General features: G+C 55.9%; 1 protein-coding gene across 1 annotated transcript in view; it reads right to left on the bottom strand.

The window, feature by feature from the left end:
- Positions 1-21,141, bottom strand: part of KY (kyphoscoliosis peptidase) — a gene marked incomplete at both ends in the record, with an annotated part of 33,414 nt that overhangs the window by 8,380 nt on the left and 3,893 nt on the right. The window contains 4 exons of the mRNA XM_082003434.1: positions 1,167-1,275; positions 1,634-1,842; positions 4,461-4,502; positions 4,686-4,867. Coding sequence (XP_081859560.1) covers positions 1,167-1,275; positions 1,634-1,842; positions 4,461-4,502; positions 4,686-4,867 — 542 coding nt within the window. The remainder of the gene's footprint in view (positions 1-1,166; positions 1,276-1,633; positions 1,843-4,460; positions 4,503-4,685; positions 4,868-21,141) is intronic.

The raw sequence follows: 21,141 nt of genomic DNA, 5'->3' as shown, positions 1-21,141 counted from the left end.
GTGGGAGGAATCTACGATCTCGGGAGCTCCCGGTACAAAATGGAGAGCTCTGCACGAGTCCAAGTTGGACTCGTGTTGCTGTCAAAGGAAACCGTTGAGCTTTCTGCACACTTTACAAGCAATTTGTATTAAAAATACCTGGAAAGTAGCTTGTTGGGAAATACCTGAAATGATTTGTTGCAAGTGAGTCATATTAATGCCTGGAAGTGTAGGAAATCTTAATTTATTTAAATGAATGCAGAAAAGCAGCACAGCAGGGTTCCTTCAGACAGAGCTTGAGGAACTGGTCTGGGAAGGTTAATTCAATACCGACCAACCTTGGCCACGTCCATAACCCCTTTCTTAAAATACGAACATATTTTTCTGACAAGGCTCTGAGGAATGCTGCATCAGCTGATTCCTCCTCCCTTTAATGCTGTGAAAGAGGAAAAAAAGCCGGCAAGAGGCTGTAGTTGTGCTTTGATGAAACGCTGTAGGGAAAGGCTGGCTTTCTCGACCGGGGCTGTTCGCTGGGCCACCGGTCTATGTGTTTTTGCCGGCTGCACCTGTCTATGTGTTTTTGCTAGAAAAAACAGTTAAAAAAACTCCTTTCAGTGCTGCTGCTGCGTGGAGGTCGCAGTCGGTTGCAGGCAGGGAGTTGGACTGGGCGGGAAGAGCTACCCCGTGAACAGAGTTCTCACCTAAAATCCAAACAAGGGAGGAGTTTGTATCGTCGGTGCTCTTCGAGGACAGATACATCGCGTTTTTGTGGGCCGATTAAAATTCCTAGCAGTGTGTTTATTTCCCGTGGGTGTAAATGGGGGACAGCCTCTGCAGGAAGGAAAGAGAACTGGGAGACAAAACTTCTGGTGGCATTGGGTGGCTCTGAATGTGAGAACCGAGGCTCCGGTGCTTAGGTGGCGGGGTCTCGTATGGTTACACCCTTGAGTAAGTTGGGTAGGAGTTACGGATTCATCCCGTGGAAAGAAACCATTTACGCACAAACCTTGTTAGGAGAGGGAGTATGGAAACAGAGAGGGTGAGAGAACCTCTGGCTGTATTTCTGGATGAATACGTCCAGAAAGCCTTCTGCCATGTGAAACTAACCCGCAGGATGGAAACGGCAATGGTGGAGGAACGGGGGGAACGCAACTGCCTTAGCTTCTCAGCCGAAGATCTCAACCTACCTATGTGATGGCATATCCACATCCATATGGCTCGGACTTTTTCCAGATCAGTCCGGGCTTGTTTAAGCAGGGCTTTAACGAGTTCCTCTACGCTGTTCTTGACATTTACCTGTTTGTGAGGAGGAAGCACGGCGAGATCGTGGTGACGAAGTCGCTATGGTAGATCTCCCTTCCTCCCCGCTCCCTTGTCCTCCTAAAGCTAGTGAGACCCCAGCTGCCAGGAGGCTGCTCTAACTCGAGCTTCATTAAAAATAGAAAGTTCCACATTGCGAGCGAGTATTTTTGGTCACGGTTTCCCCCCTAGAGTGGGATGTCTGCTGCCGATGTTTGCAGGGAAATGGTTTTTTTGCTGCTTTGAGAGATTTGGAGGCCCTAGCTCAGACGATGCTGGTGTTCGTGGTGGTAGCTCTCAAGGAACAGCCGCGCAGGGGAACTGGGAGGGGGGCAGAGGCAAATGCAAGACTTACTTTTAACGCGTAGGCATCCAGCTTCTCGAATTGCTGCAGATCTACTGGCATGGATTTCAAAGAGGATTTGTCCCACGGATATGCTGAGAAGAAACAAGCTGTCATTGTCTCGGGAAGGGAGAGGGGGGGTATTTTTCCTGGCTGTGCGCTTGAACAAAGGCACAAGGCAGAGCTCCTGCCCGACCCGCCGAGGCATCCATCAGCGGGTGCTTAGGGAGCAGAGGACACGAGGGCGCTCGCAGAAGGTCCCTGCCAGCTGCACGGAAAGCAGGAGCCATGCTGTCTGCTCTGGTATAATTTGGGCAATGCTGGAGCAGGAGGTGCCCTGGCATCTTTGGCACAGCGTAGAAAATCCCAGGCTGTTATATGTGGGTGCACGAGCTACAATGCAAAAGTATCGGGGAACAACCTGTGCTGTGGAAACCCTGGCGAAAACACGGCTTTTTAAGGAACCCAGCAAAGAGCTGCGTTTCTCCAGTGGCGCGGCTGAACACGATGACTCTTTTGCACGGTAAAGGGCCGTGATTCCGCACAAATCCAAGCGCGTGAGAAACGCTACACAGGGAGCCGTTGGGCTGAAACTGGTGTGCCTGCATCTTTGCAGGCTCTGGGCTCCCAGCTCGACTCCGTGTCAATAAAGGGTTAACAACTTGCCCTAGTTAATCAGATTACTTCTTATTTTTTTTAACAGCCTCCAAGTGAGCTGACACTGTTGTCTCTCGTCAGCGAGAGTGATCCAGCTACGGCTTGATGCACAGACGCGTTGGACGGACGTCTCCCCTGGGCCGCCGTCTGCTCAGCCCTCCCTTCTCTTCCGAGCTGGTGAGAGGAGAACTGAGCTCTACAGCCGTCTCTCCCCCCGTCGTGTGCTGTCAAAGCCATTCAGGACTAAAGAGATTCTTCTAGCTATCTCTGTAGGGTTGTTATTTCTCTGGAAAAAAGGATTTAGAGGAGATCACAAAGTGAAAATCCTGTGGGGTGACTCCCGAGCGCTGGGGGAGGTGGAGGAACAGAGCCATAGAGCGGCCGTTTGCCTGGAGAGAGGGGGCAAGGAGCAGCGGGTTGCCGCGGGCTGCGCGCGCGGCCACGGAGCCTTCGGCTGGGTGCACGCTGCTGTGCTTGTGACCCTGGCTGAGCCAGCGCCAGCGGGAGCGGCATGCGCGAGAGGCTCCGGGAGCATCCCTATCCCATCTGAGAAGCCGGCGGTGCTCCCGACACCCGTATCCATCGCTTCCTCCCTCTCCATCTCCCCAAAATGGGGCTCTGGCCCCTCTGCCGCCAGCTCCAGCCTGTTGCGGAGGTGGCCAGAAGGTCCGTTCCTGACTCGCGAAGGCGTGTTCACCTGAGCCTCGCTCTTCTTGGGAACCTCCGCTCCGGGGAGGGGTTGCGGGGCACCCCGCATCCCGCCTCCTGGCGACGCTGCGGGCGCTCGGCACCCGCTGCCCAGCCCTGTGCCGTGCAGGCACCCGTCTGCCAAAATCGGCATGTGAGCACGCAGCATCTGTTTCCTTAACAGGCCCGTTTGTTTATCTCGGTTTTCCCTGAAAAAGGCTATTACGCTGACCTAAAGAGAGATAAAGCAGATTTACGCCTTTAAAGGTTCCCGTTCTCTGCAGTTCTGAAAATTACTTTTTGCCTTTTGGGAAGGGGATGGATTTTTGTTTGTTTTGTTTTGTTTAAATTGGTTCTCAGTCTTCACCCCTGTCAGGTTAGAGCTGCCGAGGCTCCCCGCAGTGGGGGGACCCGCGGCGAGCCGCGTCGCCCTGTGCTGTTTCGGAAGCGCGCGTCGCGCCCGTTCCCGGAGCCGCCTTCCTCCGGCGTCGGAGCCTTAGGGAGGTCTCGGGCACGCGCGACCTTCCCCAGGCCACCCCCCTCCGCCGCCCCGACGAACGGGGGGTTTGGGAAGCTGAAGGTTAGTAATGGAAATTAAATCCCTTGTCCGAGCACTTCAGCCTGGGCTTGCTGAGCCCCGTTTCTAGGACTGGAGGCCTCTCTATCCGGGGCTGCCCGGCGGCGTGGCGTGGCGTGCCGCGCCGTGCCGTGCCGCCGGCGCGGGGCGAGGGACAGCGGATAGTTACCGTGCAGGTCTCTTCCTCCCGGCGGCCGCTGGAAGCCTAGCGAAGCGGAGGAGGGCGGGCGGTTGTTGGCAGGAGGGAGAAAGACAAACAGAAAGAGGCGGTTTTTGGGGAGCAGGACTGGGTGGGGAAAAAAGAACCCTGCTCGTTGGGGGGGGGGGGGGGGGGGTTGGACTAGGTGACCTTCAAAGGTCCCTTTCCAACCCGAAGACTCTGTGACTCGGCCAAGGGTGGCATCGAGGCTTTTCTTCACCCGTCCCCTTGTGTTGGGGCATGGACGCCAACGCCCGCGGAGGGGCGAAGCCCTGCGCCGCGGTGCGCCCCGCAGCCCTTCCCCGCCGTCCCGCGGCTCTGCGGAGACCACCCTCCCCGGCAGACGGGCACCGTCCGGCCCCTGCCCACTGCCCGGCCAAAGCCCCCGGCCGCGGGAGAAGGGAGAGCTGAGCTCCGGAGCTGTGAGACGATAACCCCGCCCAGAGCTCGGTGGCGGCTGGAGGGTTTCTGAGGGACGCTGCGGCCCCCAGACCGTCACCCCCCGCCTTGTCCCCGGGCTGGAGGAGGAGCAGACCCCCCCCGCCCTGGGAGCAGAAGGGTTTTGCTCCTCAAGCCCCAGGCTCAGGGCCCAGCAGCATCTGCCTGGCAGGGCGAGCAGGCGCAGGCGTTGGCATCCTCTCAAAAGCCGGGCGCGCCCGTGGGGAGAAGGGAGCGAGGGCTGGCTTGGAGACACGCGCCGTGGTGGAGCTGAGCCTCACCTTTGCTGTCCTGACCTCTCAGGCTGGGCAGCCTCCGGGGACCTGCAACGACCCCGGCATGGTTAGTGCCGTCGCCGCACCCCCTCCCCGGGCTCGAGGGGTGCAGCATCTCCTCGAGCTGCCGCGGGGCTTCTTGCCCTCCCTGCTTCTGCAAAGGGACGGATGCGGCCCCTTCTCCCCCCCGCCCTCGACCCGCTCTGCCAGGGTTTCAAGCCCAGGCCGTACCTTTTCCAGAGGAGAGTTTCTTGAAGAGTTGCGGGGTGGTGTCCTTGGGGTGGATCTCCACCGTCACTTGGGTTCCTGCAAGAAACGGCGACAACACTCCCTGAGAGAGGGACGAGTAAGCAGCAGGCGGAGGAGGAGGGCAGGGTTGCCTGCCGTGGCGTCGCTGAAGCCAACTCTTAGCTCTTTAGCACAAGAAGCGGCAGCTCTGGTGATGGCGGAGGTACCGAAGCACTTGGCTTGCCGGGCAGAACAAAGCACCCTTGAGATAAACGGTACGGTCAGAAAGCCTGTGGTCACCTCCACGTGACTGGTAACTCTCAAAAAAATAAAAGATAGCCAGTTATAGCCTAAGAGGTGATAAAGCAGATCGTAAATAAAGCGGAGGTCCTCAGCGAGGATTATGTGGCAGCTTAAAAAACCAAAGGTTTATCACCATATTGAATAGCTCTTGATGGAGATACGGTAGGCAGAGAATTTTTTTGGCAAGCATTTCGGAAGGTTTTGCGGCCGCCGAGGTTCCCCAGAGGACCTCAGGGCGCTCATGGGCTTCCCATTTCGGATCAGACAGAGGTCACTTTGGAGACTGAAGGTCAAGACGTTAACGCACCTCGGGGCTGCCATCCCATCGCACGTGCTACCTCCCACAATTCCATCGAGAGTCTCGTGACGTTTGGGGTTTGCCTTGAAAGCCGGCCCTTGGAACCAGCTAATGAGGTAGGAATCTGCACTTTCATCAAAGAATAAGCTTTTCTGCAGAATTTAACTTTAAAAAAAGTTTTTTATCTCCTGTGACTACGCAGAAAAGGTTTGATGTCCTTTAAAGCCCAAAAGCAGAAGTCAAGAAAGACTATAAAAACTGTAAAAAAACCCAACCCCCTTTTTTAGGTTTAAAAAAATCTAAAAAAAAAATTGTAAAAATCCTTTAGGATTTAAAAAATCCTAAAGCTTGACTCCAATCTGGGGATGACTGCAGACATCAGGGTGTCAAGAGCTGGTTGTTGTATTTTGTCAGTTTATTTGAAGGTAAAATGAAGTTGTTTCTCAAAGGGAGGGCTTTGTGCAAACGGTATGATTTCCTTAAGATTTTTATATTTTCAGGGGTCCTTTTTTATTTCTCAAGATTATTTTTACCTTTGGATTTTTATGGGTTTTCTTGCCAACTTCCATATTCTCAGTTTTCCCCCATGAATTAACATTTTTTGTTTTCAAGAAACAAATCTAACGTCGAGAAACGCCTTCTTCCAGTAAGTTCAAAAAATATTTAACAAATGAAAAAACGTTAAGTCCACAGAAATTTTTCAAAGTACTGTATCCATTGCTTTAAAAACTAATGGTACGAAATGGTTACTGACTTTTTTTATGGGTTTTTTTTTGTTGTTGTTGGTTTTTTTTACTATTCCCAATCAATATACCCTTCACAAAGAAACACTTGCTCCTCTCGTTCTGTGGGGCCAGACCAGTCCTTGGCCGGCCAGTGCTTTGGGGCACCGCTGGCCCGGCACTGGCCCTGCTCTAGGGCAGGGATGGCTCCTCGCAAGGGCCTACCCTACGAGAGGACTTCTGCGACCAGCTGTCTTAAGCTAAACTTCTGCCGATGTTACCTCCCCCAGCCCTTGCACCCTTCCGTCAGCCCTGCAATACGCGACGTTGGCAGCAGCACGGTCCTACCGTGCTTTCCGACCACGTCTGTGCTGCGTCAGGATGGTCAGGGGGGTGGTGGGAACTCAGGTGCTCCCCGACCCTCCATCCACGCTGAAAGACCCAAGGATTCTCCAGCCTCCCCTGGGATTTTTAATTCTTCATGCTCAAGATCACTAAGGGGTCAGCGTGGGGCTTGCGTCGCTCTTTTGGGGCTCCGAGCGGGAGCGTTGGTGCGGTCGTTGGCGTCTCCTCTCCATCTGTCCCCCCGGGAGCCCCTGACCGTGCCGGCGACGCCGAGCCCTAGCTCCCGCACGGCGCGGGGGGCCCCAGCCTTGCCGGAGGCGGGGTGGCGTTGGCCAGGAGGCCAGGGAGATCCCTCATTCTTTTTTCTCCAAGCCTCACGGGATCACCGTCCTGCCAGCCACCAGAGACCGGCGCAAAGAACCTGGTCTTCACGGCTCGTCCTGGAGGCTGGATACCGGTCGTGGCCGTGGCAAGGATCGGGCCCGTGAACGACGGGATCTAGCGGCGCGGCACGGGGCTGTGGCCCGTTTGCCTCGGCGGGCTTGGGGCGAGGCTCAAGTAATACAGTTTGTAAATATTGCAGCAGCACCAGCTGCTCGGCGGTGTCAGAGGCTTCGTCAAGATGCTAACGCGGCGGATTAAAGGGGAATTTATTAACCCCTGCGGCGCTAGAGGAGCGAGAGTGCTGCCTGCTACTCTGGCGTCCGAATTCCTCAGTAATCCTCCCGGGGGTTTAACTTGCGCCCGAGGGAGAGCTGCAAGGAAAGGTTTCCCATATGCATGCGAAATATTCCTGCCATTAGTTCGGGGTGGTAAACGACCGATACCGTCCTCCCACTTGCCACGGAGGCTCCGACTTGTGCTCTGCAGCTCCGGCTGCAGACCCTCCTGAGCACGACGGAAGAGCGAGAGAGGGCTGAGTATTCATGAGCATCTATATATGCTTCCCGGAGAGGAGGCTTTTGTTACCAGATTTGTTAAAAAAAAACAAACCCAAAACCAACCAAACCAAACCAAAAAAAACCCCAGAGCCAAAGTTGTATCTTGCCATGAAATACTGCTTGCTCGCAGTCTGTGAGCACCGTCCAGCCACCACTGGTTTCGGAGGGGCTTGGATCAAGGCTCATCTGATGTTACGATATGAAATGAGATGAGATATGGCGATCAAGCGTCATACTGGCTTCTGCATACTGCTCTTGCTTGGCTTGTGGAAGCAAAGCTCCTGTTTGGCATAACCAGAGTCCACTGTGATGAAGAAAGGACTGGTGGATAGATGGGTTGAAACCCCAAAGGTTTCTTGCGTACCCCAGACCCTGCTTAAGCTCTGTGAGTGCTCGGGAAGTCTCCGGAAGTTCTATCTGCAACCCGAGCGATGTGAGGCGCTGAATTTCCCCTGCCATCAGCTGGCTGTGAAATGTAAGAACTCTGCGGACCTGAAACACGACCGAGCTCCGCGGCAGCGCGCAGGAGGGTCTCCTGCGGACCTCCGGGCGCGGGCTCCGCCGTGCCACCGCTGTGCATCCCGGCCACGGAGCGTAGGAGAGCATGGAGGGGACGCTTCCCGCGGCGCGTGGCCCTCCAGCGAAGCCCCCCAAAGCGCTGGAAAGGGGTGGGTTTTTTCAAGCACGTTTATGGGTGAGGGGCACAGCTGGGTGCTAAAAGCTTGCAAGTGGGTTTTGTGTACGGTGGTTAGTTTATTGGTAGAGCGGGAAGACGACATACCGTTAAGGTCCCTGCCTGGAGGTGGCTGTGATCTGCTGTTTCCATTCCCATCATCCTGCAGACCTGTAAAACGTAACCATGAGAGTGGCAGGCTGTCCTCCTGGAGTGAGGTTCCAGCCCTGCCTGGAGGCCAAGCACCCCGAAACTTTTCGTGGGACCCACCATACCCGCTGAACCCAGGTGTCACCAAGATCCACCTTCCCCGTCCTTGTCTGCAGCACTTGCTGCAGCCCCTGTTGCTGGAGTATGAAACACCAGGAGGAAGAAAGTGCGATAGTCCACGCCTAAGTTGCTTCAACAGGGCTTGCTCGTATTTGGGTGGGTGGTGGATGCCGTGTTAGATGAAGCATGAACAAAAGGTCTGTGCTAGCTCTGCCTATCCGTGTTAGCCTGGAACTGGTTGTCTGAAAATCCAGCTTTTCCTCGAGGTTCTAGAGGAGGAATATTCCTCTTTCTCCTTTTGCTTCTGCAGGGAGGGTCCCCTTACAGCTGCAGAGCCCAGCCGTTGCTTTTTGGAAGATCCCTTGAAGGATAGGAGCTGGGCCAGGGAGACCGTCCCAAACTGTAGCTATAAATGGCTCAGGGCAGTCATCCTTGGAGACAAAGCCCAGACATGCTTCAAACAAAACCCTTTTGCCCCCGTACTGGTTGTAGTGGGTGCTGGCCTGGGGTGAAACGGCCGAGCTCTCGCCCTGCTCCCCTCGCGCAGCCACGAGAGCCCGTGGAGGCCTCTCCGGGCCGCGGCGAGGTGCAAACGTGGTCCTCGGATTAGTATCCTCCTGCACCCCGGGTTGCGTGCGGCAGAGCCGGACACGCGGCAGCGGGCAGCGTGGCGTGCGTGAGCAAGGGCTCTCCTGCACCGGGAGGGCCAGCGAAGGCACGCCGGGCTCCTATGAAAAAAAAAAAAAGCTTGACGTTTGGGGGTTTTGCAGCACGTCTGCAAAGGAAAAGAGGAAAAGAGGAAAAGAGGACGGGGGGGGGGGCGGCGGGGGGGAAGCCCAAACCCTGCTCCAAAGCTGCTGCTTCGCTTCACCGCCTGCCTGGTGCAGCTGGTGCTGCAGCCGCAGCCCTCCCCTCCCTCGCCCCGGCGTTACCTGCGGCTCGGCTGCCTTCCCCCGGCCCCTCGCGCTGCCCTCCCCGCTCGCTCGCTGTCTCCTCGGGGTGGACAATAAGCAGCAAATTGATCGTCACTGCACCGGGGTCTGCCTTAAAGTCCATGGTACCCATCAGAGCATGGCCAGGGCGCCGGTCCTCCCGCGGAGCTGCCGTCTTTGTTTTCCGCCCGCGGAGGGGCAAGCGCGCTCCCCCCGCGCCGCGGCACCGGCGGGCCGGCCCTGCCCGCTGCGCCAGGAGCGCGCTGCCAAAGCCGAGCCCAGTGAAGAGGTTACGAGCCACCTTTGAAAGGAAATCGCGGGAGGGATCCGTTTCCTAACGCCGAGGAAGGAGCTGCGTTCCGGCCAAGGGTTGGGGTCTGGTTTCAGAGCGTGCCCCTGGCTTCCCCCTCCCCTCTCTCTGCCCTTTGCGGCTTCAGACACTTGTTCACACTCAAGTGCCCCAGCAGCACTGTTCGCTGGGGGGGATTCGCTTCCCCGTGCTGGCAGAAATCCTTAAAAGGCTTTCTCTTTCGATCCTCTCCCCCGGCAGAAACTTAAAGGATGCTCAGGGGTATAACTAATAACAAAAACCGCGGCGGGAGGAGGGGGGAGGAGGGCAGCCGCCGCGGCGGCGAGGAAGGGGCTAGAAGCGGGGCAGGAGCAGCCATTTGCGGCGGGGGGGGATCAGCCCTTGCGGGGCTGCGGGGCTTGCAAAGCGCCGGGAGCGAGAGGAGCGGCACGGCGCAAGCCAGGCTGTCCCAAAGCAGCCCCCCCAAAAAATAAAATCAACCTCCCTCTGCGCCCATCGGCCCGCGAGCCCGGCTCTCCGGGGTAGCCGGAGACCGCTAATCAAAACGGAAAGCTGTGCGAGTCCCTGGCTTTCTAGAAAGTCTCCCAGCCCTACAAAATGGGGGACAAGAAGGGTTACAGTGCGGGTTAGCAACTGGGCTCAGCCGGCCCCGGCAGCTCGGGGCAGGGGCTGGCAGGGAGACGCTTTCTAATTTTACCGCTGGCCCCCGTCCCACCCGCGCTGCCAGCCCCGGCCGGCTTGGCCGGTGGTCCCGGGGGAGCGAAAGCACCTGTGGGCTGCAGGACTCTCTGGCAGCGCCGGGAAGGGCTGCGGAGGCACCGGCTGGCGGGGGGGGGGTCCGGGGGCTCGGCATGGGCGAGGTGCCTTTTTGCGGGTGTCGCGAGCTCTTTTTGGGCAGGAGCATGAGAGCGCGGGGCTCCTCCGGCTGTGGGCTGCGGACGGTGTTGTCCTGGATCCGCAGGCAGGAGCTGGTACTACTGCCCAGTATTAGGTTACTCATGTTCGCAGACACGGGTTTTCCCCGTGGATCTCTATATAAATCCTGTTCCCTCCCGATCTCCTGCCCCTTTTCTGTTCCTGAGCCCCTTCCAAAGCACGGACAGCCGATATGCTGCCGTGCTTGCCTGCGAATGCAGCCCTAAACACCTCCCCAGCGGATCCAGAAATAGCGTGCGTGGCTGCGGGGAACCTTCCGCCATCCAGCTCTGCTGGTGCATCTCCGCGTGGTCCCGCGCCCTCCGTGACCCCTTGGGCGCTGCCCGCAGCATCCCTGCCAAGAGGGGAGAGTCGGGGATGGGACGTTGCGTGTAACCCCCAATAAGGGGCCCAGTGTCCCATGCTGGGGATGGATAATATTGCTGTTGGGGTCCAGGTAGCAGTTTTGCTCTTTAGTTCGTGCATCGGAGCGGTTTTAGGTTCAGGGGTCCCTGGTTCAGCCCTGGCTGCAAGGAGCTAGCTGGAGATGGTTAATCCGGAGGAGGAGGAGGAGGAGCGAGGGATGGATGCACGCTGAGAAGCTCTGGGCTCTACCAGGCAGACTTTCCAAGCCATCTGGGGTTTGCCCGTCTCCGGCTCAGGTCCCCGAGATTTATGGCTGGAGTGACTTTCTACTCACAGTTTCGCCATCTGCCTGTTGGCCTTTAGCAACCCCCTCTCGCCTGTCACTGAGCCCTGCCCGCTCCTGCCCGCTCCTGCCCGCACCACCCGGCGAGGAGCACTCTTTCCTCCCCATTGCCCCAGCCGCTTGTCCGAGGTGTAACCCTCTTTCCTGTGGGTCCCTTCTCCCTCGTCTTCCTGGGAGGGACCATCTGATCTCCTCGGCTACTCATTGGCACGACAGAACCCTAATTCTGGTGCCGCCCGGGTCCTGCGCCGAGCTCTGCTTCGGCTAACGTGTCTTCCCACCCGCCCGCTTCACTGTGCCGCTGCGTCCCATTGACGGCGATTTCCCCGCATGTCCTGGCCTCGCTCCTCCAACAAAGCAGGTCGCTCCTCCTCCGGGGCTTCTCTTAACCTCCTTCCTCTCCAGCTCCAACAAGGTGATGGCTCAGTAACAACAAGAAAGAAAAAAATGTCTGTTTGGGGACATTGAGTAAAAGAAGGTTTCGCTGGTGCAACCCAAGCCGCGCCGAGAACATGAGCCGACCGCAGTGCAGACAGCCGAATGGATGCTGTGGTGGCAGCAGCTGATGTTAAGCCCATACATTTCTTCCCCGGCAGCTCAGAGCCGGAGCCTGCGCAGCTGAGCACGTGGCAGTCGCCGCTTCGGTTGCTGCTGGTGCTTTCCCGCCCGGCGGGCTGTAAAAATTAGCAGGCTCCTATTTTATTTCACTTAATGGTGAGCTGGCTGCCCGCGGGCAGCAGCACAGCAGGCTGAGCACCATCCTGCTGCCTTTCCTCAGGGGCCTCAGCTGTCTTCAGCCAAAATGTGTTTCCAGCACAATCAGAAATCAGAAAGCACCTGCGGGAAGCGGCTGCACCTCGAATCCTGTGTTCAGTTTTGGGCCCCTCACTACAAGAAGGATGCTGAGGTGCTGGAGCGTGTCCAGAGAAGGGCAATGGAGCTGGGGAGGGGTCTGGAGCACAAGTCTGATGGGGAGCGGCTGAGGGAACTGGGGGTGTTCAGTCTGGAGAAGAGGAGGCTGAGGGGAGACCTTATCGCTCTCTACAACTGCCTGAAAGGGGGTTGTGGTGAGGTGGGGGTTGGTCTCTTCTCCCAAGTAACCAGCGATAGGACGAGAGGAAATGGCCTCAGGTTGTGCCAGGGGAGGCTTAGACTGGATATTAGGAAAAATTTCTTTGCTGAGAGAGTGGTCAGGCATTGGAACAGGCTGCCCAGGGAGGTGGTGGAGTCACCATCACTGGAAGTGTTCAAAAAACATGTGGATGTGGCACTTCAGGACATGGTTTAGTGGGCATGGTGGTATAGGGTTGATGGTTGGACTTGATGATCTTAAAGGTCTTTTCCAACCTTAACGATTCTGTGATTCTGTGAAGTTTCTGTGCTCTTAGAGACAGCGATCATCAGGGAGAAGGTAGTTGTTTTTGGAGGGCTCTTTTGCATTTTCTTTTATTTTTTCTCAACAAAAGGATACCTTGAGAGGGGAAAGGCAAGGTTTCTATCATGTTTTTATGACGGTGCCATGAGCTTGAAGGCAAAGGCTTTGCTTGAGGTGAGTGCTGCTACCTCCCCCTGCAACTGCAAGCCCTCCTTCTTTCAGAGGTTTATATAGCCATGTGATTGCTCACACATAGGAAACCTGTCATTGGCCTGAGATAAGGTCATGACCAGCAACATCTGTCTGTCTGCCAGGATATTTCTGAAGCTAAAAAAAATTTACATTTTGAGGAGGGGAAGGAGAAAGCCTTTTATTGCTGTGTTGATTTTAAAATAAAGGCAGCTCTTTGAATTTGCTGCAGGATTTAAAATGTTCGCCTGAGTCCCAGGGAGATGAATTAATGGCCAGAGAACAAGAGAAGCTATCAGAGTGGCATGATTACATGTATTTACCACATGGCTGTCATTTCTCCGGGGGTGATCCGGGCGAGAGAGAGACCGTACAAATGTAGAGCAAGAATTAGGTTATTTGAATCCCATTGGGTAGAAAGGAAAATTGCAGGCTGCGTTCCCCAAGAAAGCCATTTTAACTCTTCTGCAGTTGTTTCGCCTTCGCTGCAGTCCGTAAAGGCTCCAGCAGAAGCTATGGTGGGAAGATGCCCTGCCTGCGCCACACCAAAGGCCGGCTGCTGGAGACCTTGGTCCTGCTAGGGCCGTGGTTGAGGGTCCCCAAATGCTTTTCCAAGACTGTCGTAGATGCCTGCGCTTGGAAAAAGTGCTAGGGCTGCCCTTCTCTCGGTGCAGAGACTCGGGGCATGTTGTCCCGATCTGCTTTAGCTGTCCACCCCGGGGAAGATGGCTTACACCCCGGTGGTACGGGGTCTTCTCCACTGTCTGGAGAGGAAGCCTGAGCATGTAACTCCAGTGGAGGCAACGCTGATGGCATCTAAAGATGAATCCCAGCCCCTCTAAGTTAGTTTGGAACTAACGTGCCCTTGAAGACACCTTTGGTAATCGGGTAATAGGCACTGCTTTCAGACTTTGGACTTTCATTTGATGCTTACTGGTTCTTGTGTTGCGACAAGTAATATCCCCATCTGCCCCGCCTGAGCCATCCACGAAGGCATTAGCAGTAGTCACGTCCAAGCTGCAGAGCCTTTGGGCAGGGGTTGTTCCACGTGGCTGCTCATCCTCCCCTGTGCCCTTACAAGCTCTACTGTACCCCTTTTGAGATGGGGGACTGGGACTGGATACGCTGCTCTTCATCGAGAGAGTGGTCAAGCATTGGAACAGGCTGCCCAGGGCGGTGGTGGAGTCACCATCACTGGAGGTGTTCAAAAATTGTGTGGACGTGGGGCTTTGGGACAAGGTTTAGTGGGCATGGTGGTGTTGGGTTGACGGCTGGACTTGATGATCTTAAAGGTCTTTTCCAACCTTAATGATTCTGTGACTCTGTGTGCAGGTGCACCGATGATTTCTGTCTTTTTCTTTGTGCTCTTCCTATTAAAGTCCCGTCCCAGCGCTAGCTTGGCTTTATTCACCCACTACCGAGCGGGTATTTTCACAGAACTATCCACAAAACCTCCCAAGATCTGTCTCCTGACTCAGAATAGCTCGTTTAGAGCCCATTATTGTGTGCGTGTATATTTGGAGCTGTGCTTTATTTTTTTCCCCAGGCATTACTTTGCATTTATGGGCATTGAATCTCAGCTGCCATTTTCTCTCTCAATCGCAAGTTAATGCTGGAGTGCCAGGACGTGTCCGTGTTGTATAACACATTACAATTGCACTCTGATGAGTTTTAATCTGCTCTTTTGGCCTGCCTGTCCTTCCTTCATCCCTCCAACAGAGCTGCAGGACGCTGCGCTTATTCTCCTCCCAGCGGCTCCCAAACCACAGGCTGCTCAGATGCTCTGTTCATTTTGCAGCTTCTGCTGTGTCAGCAGCTGTGCTTTATGATTTAAGACAGCAGCAGAACTTTCCACTGAACTATAAACCCGTGTATTCGGTTTCCTGGTATCCACACGAGCGGGTAGCTAATTGATGGCTGGGATAGTCCTGCGAGGAGAGGTCAGGACGTATTTAGATTGCAGGGAGAAAGCGAGGGGTGGTGCAGAACGGAATCAAATGCCACAACCCCCAGGAAGGGACACGGTGGGGGCGATGCTTTGAAGCCAGAGTCCACCTGCCGTGGGGAAATAGCTGTTCCCAGGCGGCAGAGCCCCTGGCAGGAGGCAACGCGTCTGGGATGGGATTGCTGGTCCATAAAAGCCAAGGCCGGCTGGCCCCTGGCTAGTGGAACGGCACAGCCCTCGTCGCACCGGGGAGTGTGCGGGCTGCCTGCACGGGGACGCTGGAAGCAGCCGCACGAGGGGTATGGAGCTGGGTGAGGCGCGGAGCCGTGGCCTGGGGAATAGGAGTGTCGCGTCTCTGTGCTCAGAGAGGCGGCTGCAAATATTTCTGCAGGTTCCTGCTACTTTCCCTCTTTATTCAGTGAAAAACGACGTTGCGGTGACGATCGCCGCTCTTCGCTCCTGGAAGAACAAGCTGCCAGCAACTTCAGCAGCCGAAGGCAGGGCTGCGCCCGTCCCCAGCACGCAGGGCTGCCGCGGGCGGGGAGGGGGCTGTTGGCAGGACGTTGGCCACCGAAGGTTGCCAGGGCAGGAGAGCTGCGCCGTCTTCCCTGTCAGAGCACGGCTCTGTTGACCTTCGGCGTGCTGCTTGGCTTACTTCTTCTTGCTGGCCTCGTTAGATGAGGAGAGCGGTTCTGGCCGGGCTGCGTGCGGTCATTAAGGCATCAATCCTTTTATAATCTCCAGACAACTCCTCCTTTGAAGGCGGTGAGGGCAAGTGCGAGGGACCCCCTGCCCCTGACCTCGCTGGGGGGCCAGTCAGCTCTCCCAGCTGCCACTGGTCCCTGGAAGAGGTTTCGTCGTCTCCCCACCACGGCCAGACCAGCTCGTTCAGCTTTTCCAGGGACGGTCTGTGTTGTCCCTTGGACACCCTGCAGAGGCTCTAGGGATCGTCTGTTAAGGTGCCCGGGTAACCCGAATTACTCGTTAGCCAAGCCCTTGGGCGACGTGCTTTGTTGTTAACCGCTTACCATAAAATTACCCTCGGACAAGCTGGGTTAATGCACGATGGGAAATGCATCTGAGACGGGTAGTACAGCTACAAATGTTTTAAGAGACGTAGGTGAAGAAATGAAGCGAGCAGGGGAAACCCATGCTGTATTTGCTTTCGCCAGTATTAAAGACGAAGAGGGTCACTCCCCCGTGAGCAGGCTGGCTTCCTCGACATACCCCTTCTCCGAAACTCTGGCTCTTGTAGCATGCAAGTCTGGTAGACGCTGTATAGCTGTTCTTTCTAAGAGTCCTCCAGAATACACAGGCAGGTTTATTTTTTTCCCTGGAAAGCTATTTCTGGTTTATTCAGGAGGGAGCCGTGCCCCTTCTAATTAAATAAGCAGCATGTCACTTCCTGGGAGATGCAAGACCAAGCGTCGTCTTTTGCGTTTGGGATCAACATCCCTCTGCTGCAGTGATGAGCAAAGCCCTTCTTCTTGTTGACCCAGTAGACAAATGAGTTCTCTCCGTTGCCCAATCAACCTGGTATTTTCTAATACAACGACAAACAGAAATGGAAAGCAACTTTGGAAAAAATACGTGCAACTCGGTAGCGGTGTTTGAGGGAAAGCAGACATGGTAGTAACCAACCCTCGGAAGTGACAATGACCTTGGGGGGACTAAACCTTCCTTCCTGAGACACTGTAAGAGTGGGTTTGTTGTTCCTTGGGAACTATGTCTGCAGGTGGGCACGCTCCCCGGTTGCGTTTACCTGGAGCTAGAGCTAAAGGACCTGAATGGTCATTTGGAGGCAAGGTCATGAAACCGTTCTTACTGGGGCTATTTCTTCTGAACCCAAGGCACCAGGATGCTGTGGAAGGGGCTGGATGCTCTACATGGTGGTCATGAACACCTGAGCTGTTGGAGGAGCTGACGACACAACGGTGGCAACAGAAGCAGGTACACCGATGACTTAGAGAAGCTACTGAGGCAACCATCTCTTGCCTTTGAGACGATCTGTGCATATCTGCTGCTGGTGGGACATACAGCAGTGCCGGCAGTAAGGGCTGAACAGTTTGACTTTGCTGCGAGATCTGCGCTCGGAGGAGCAACCCTGGTGTTTCAGTGGGTTCTCTGAACTCCGTCTATCAAAACGTGATCTGAGGTGCCCTTGAATGAAGACTCTGGTGCTTGTCAGGACTGAATGAGCTGTTACGATGCCAACAGGAGATGGATAAACTTAATTCAGGGCGAGTCGGGCCTGGCTTTGCTACATCAGGGTCCTTGAACCAGGAGTGCTGCTGACACCCTGCGTTCCCAGGACTAGGAGCCACGCAAAGGAGGTCTGCTACGTCCCTCACAACACGTGAAGCTGGCTGGCAGGAAGAATGTGTCCAAAGGGAGGCAGGGTTATTTCTTCCGCACATAAACTCATTTTTTTGGAGGTCAAGGACCAGAAGGTAAGTGCTGCCAGGAGCTGCCCCTTCCTTGCATTACGGTGTGGGCAGCGATGCTACTCAAGGGCCAGGAGGCAAACGCATGGGTTTGCTCTATCAAGCCGGCACTGGCGGCTCTCTCCTCTACCACCTCTCCTGCCCTCCTTGAGGGCCACACACTCAGGCTGACTGCGTTACCGCTGTTCCCACCCAAAATGGGGCATGTGCCAGAGACACGGGCCCTTTGCTGTAGCTTGCGACAGCTGCCAAGTACGGGCTGCCTGCGCCCGCTGCCGTTCACCCTGGCCGCGAGGGAAGTCCAAAACACCGAAGCGTTTTTGGCACCACCCAAACCTTCATGCTTTGCCAGGTATTTCGCTACTGGCGTGGAAGAGCTGGTTGGCCGGTTCCCTGGGTGGAAACCCCCAGGTGTGCTGGTGTGCTCCTTCCCCAGCAGCCTGGTGGTGCTTCGAGAGGAACCAGACGCCCTCTCGGTTCCCGTTGCCCTTCCAAGAGGTGGTAGAAGATGAACCTGACAGCCTGCCACTCCGACACGGACACTGCGCCCGGCTGGAACGAGCATCCCGGGGTTGCCATGGAGATGCCTGATGGGCATCTCTAACTTTTCAGAGACCTGGCGAGGTGCCGGGGCGTCCTGAGCAACATTAGCAGTGTTGAAATAGATCCCTCCTGCTCCAGGAGGCCAGAAAGCAGTCAGGAAGGACTTCTCCACTCAGGAGGGAACGAGCTTACCTGCGGAGCTGGGCTGTCTGCCTTGTCCAGGCGCTGCTCCCACCTCCCCGGGAGCTGTTGCAAATAGGGAAAAACGTTATTAGACTCCTTCCTCGAGCAGCTGACCAAAAAAATCACGTTATGCTTTTCTTTCTGCTTGCATAGTTTCAGGAAGCTGGGCGCCGAACGGCACGATGCTGTGGGTCTGCTGAGGTGTGCGGCACTTTGTTCGGAGAAAGAGAAAGTTGGTTTGATAAAGAAATGGGAAAAAAAGGGCGAGGAAAGCACAGCCAGTGGCACAGCACACCGGCCTGAGTACCGGAGCCAGACCCGAAGGCTTAAAGCAACCCAGAAAGCCTGAGAGGGTCCCTCAGGATAGCTCCCGAGCAGACTCGAGTAATGAATTTTCACTTCTGTACTTTCATTATCATTGTTCTTAGCTGGAGATTTACCATTTGTCCCCCTTAGCTCTGCGGCACATTATTCGTGTCATTGAGACAGTTGCAAGGACAGCGCTGTTCGCTCATCTTTCCTGTTGGAAACGTGACGGGCTCAATTCCTGCCGGCTCCTGCTAAGCCTGAGCTTTGGGGGAGGAGAAGCGTGCATGGACCGTGACCCCAGGAACGATGCTCTGCTTTGCCTTCTCTCTCCCGCCGGCTTCTTCAGATTGCCCAGAGAAGTCTCAGGTTTACCATAGTGCTGAAGCAGCCACTGTGCTCAGCAAAGCCTGTAATTTGGTTATTTTGGAGATGAGCTGGTGACTTCCCTCCCTTCCCTATTAATCCAGCCAAGCACACATATCATGATGAAAGGCAAGAGTAGACGTGCTTAGGTTCAGCTCAGCCAAGCTGGGTGGGAAGGAGTATCAGTCACTTCATTGGAAGCAAGTTTAGTCTTTTTTTTAGTTTGGTGTTTGTTTGTTTTTTTTTTCTTTCCAGAAATATTTTACTGTCGCATCTAGAGAGGTCAAAGAAGAGCAAATTCAGAAGTGAGCTACAACACTCTACTGGAACACAAGTGGCAAAGCCGTGCGGTACCACGGCATCGCTTCCAAACCAAATACCTCTTTTAATCATTCATTCTATTTATTAGTGCCCTGGAAATTACAGAACCAGGGAGGCGACACCAGTAATTTGTGTATCACTCCCTGCTACAACGTCACTTGGAGTTTATCCACCTCCTTTGGTAAGGTCTTTTTCCCAAGACCCCCAGAAAGTGGAAAAGCAGGAGAGAGCAGGCAGTGTCCTCCCTGAACCCCAGTGTCCTACACTTCAGGCTGAATTTTTAAAAACCAGAGCTACTTCATCTACTGCTAGTGCTGGTCCCACAACGGACTAACTGGGGTCATTGGCTTTGCCTTCATCTTTGTTGCCACAGCTCTGGCACAGCCTGCACGGACAACACGGCTGCCAGTTCACAGCTCTCCAGCGACCGAGCTGCTCACCTGGGAGTGAGGAGTTCACTGTCAAATCTGTATTTTGCTTCTTACTCATGGTTTACCTCAAAGGGGAGCCATTGGTGACACGAATGCGGCAGCGTCTTCTGCCTTCTCCCTGCCCCGCGGCTCGGGGCTGCGTTAGGAGCCGGTGCCTTTGGGCAAAGGGCAAGTCTCGCTCTTCTAATTTGTGTCCCCATCTGCTTTAGGGTTATTCAAGCAAAGGAAGACCCAACCCCTGTGACCACTCTCACACAGCAGAGGAAATGAGGACCGGTCCTGGTTCATCGAGGGAAAACACCTTACTGAAGAGACAAAGCATCGTTGGGCTTGATGACCTTAAAGGTCTTTTCCAACCTTAATGACTCTGTGATCACTCTAAAAGTACTCACTTAAACAAGCAGCCATAAAAAAGGTAAGATCGGGGCTCCCGGGCGTTGCATGCGAGGGCTGCCCATCGCACGCTCGGTGTGTGAAGCTCCTCTGTGACTGGTTTGCACTGGTAAAGCCTGGAGCTGTGCGGGTGCCGGTGCCAGCACACCTCTGCTTTGCGGCGGCAGCGCACCCCGTCACCGGTGGGGCTGCTGTCGAGCGAAACAACTGTCAGTCTTTCCCTGCTCGACGGCCAAATGTCAACGGATTCAAGTCGCTGGCGGCGAACGCGGGCAGCCGGAGCTTTGCTCTTTCCATCAGCGCTGGGTCAGATGACAGACACCCCCCCCTCGCCGAGTATTATTATCGTTATTTATTTGTATCGTGGCAGTGCCTAGGAACATCCCCCCTGGAGCAGGGGCTTGTCGTGCCATACGCTACCGCAGCGCAGGTCACGACGTGCATCACCAGCGCTGCTGCGTGGAGTAGGTGCGGAGTCACTGCGAGAACGTTGCTTCCCCACCGCCCTCATCCCGCTGCCACCGCATTGGTGCGGAGGCAGCGCCCACCCCTCTAATCCCGACCGGCAGGGTAACGCGAGCCAGAGAGCATCTCCAGAAAGCCGGGCCGCGCGAACAGGCTGGTTTGGTCAAAGCAACAGGTCTCCAATTAAGTGTGACGGGGAGGAACCGTTTCCCTGGGTTCTGCTCCGTGCGACCAGCTGTCCCGCTTAACTGGCTCCCCTTCAGTGGTTTTCAACTGTACAGAGACGAGCCAAGGACACATGGACGCAACGTGATCTGGGAAGGTTCCCCGAGTGCCAGGAAGCTGGAGCGCTTGCTGCCTCCCCGCCGGCTGCGCTGCCCTCTCCTCTTCGTGGCCTTTACGGACACGCGCGGCCCGGCCGCTCGCTGCGTGGGGCTCCTCCGAGCCAAGTTCAGCGGAGACCTGTGCAGGCTCTCACGCGCTCGCGGCTGTGTTAACGCTGCCATAACTCCCTAAGCGATGTCCCGCCACACCGGTGCCACGGGGGCTCCTGTGCGGTCTGGCCCGGAGCGGCTGTTGCTCTCGGAATAAAAAAAAAAACCCCAAAACAAACCCCACCAGCCGCCCAGTTTAGGGGTGATGGTGCAAACCCTCTCGTCGGTGGGGGAAACCCCCGAGCGACGCGCACTGCTGATCCCTGTACGTGGCGTCTCCGCTGCCCAAGGCTCGCTGCGGCCGGGCGGCAGCGGCCAGCGAGAGGAGGGAATTTTTGGGTGGTAAACAAGGCCTTTGAGGACCTGCCTGAGGTCCCGTGATCCCTCTGCCGTTCACCTTTGCTCGGGGCTCCTCTCCCTGCCGGCCTCTGCCCACAGCGACCCCGAGCCCGCTGCTCGTGCCAGCGCAGGAGCAGTATCATCCGTGGCAGGTGGCGGTGCCGGCGGCACCGCGAGCTGCTGATTTTTGGGACCGTTCAAGTGTTAACCCCTGCCGCGCCAGCAGCTGGCGGCACGGTGCCCGGCCCAGGTGGCACAGCGAACATCACGCGAGGCAAGGAGCCGGGGGCTGACAGCGGCCCGGGGC

The sequence above is a fragment of the Phaethon aethereus genome (assembly GCF_964289735.1).
Source record: "Phaethon aethereus genome assembly, chromosome: 9".
NCBI lineage: Eukaryota > Metazoa > Chordata > Aves > Phaethontiformes > Phaethontidae > Phaethon > Phaethon aethereus.
The sequence above is the reverse complement of the archived record's forward strand: the minus strand, read 5'-3'. Positions and strand labels throughout refer to the sequence as shown.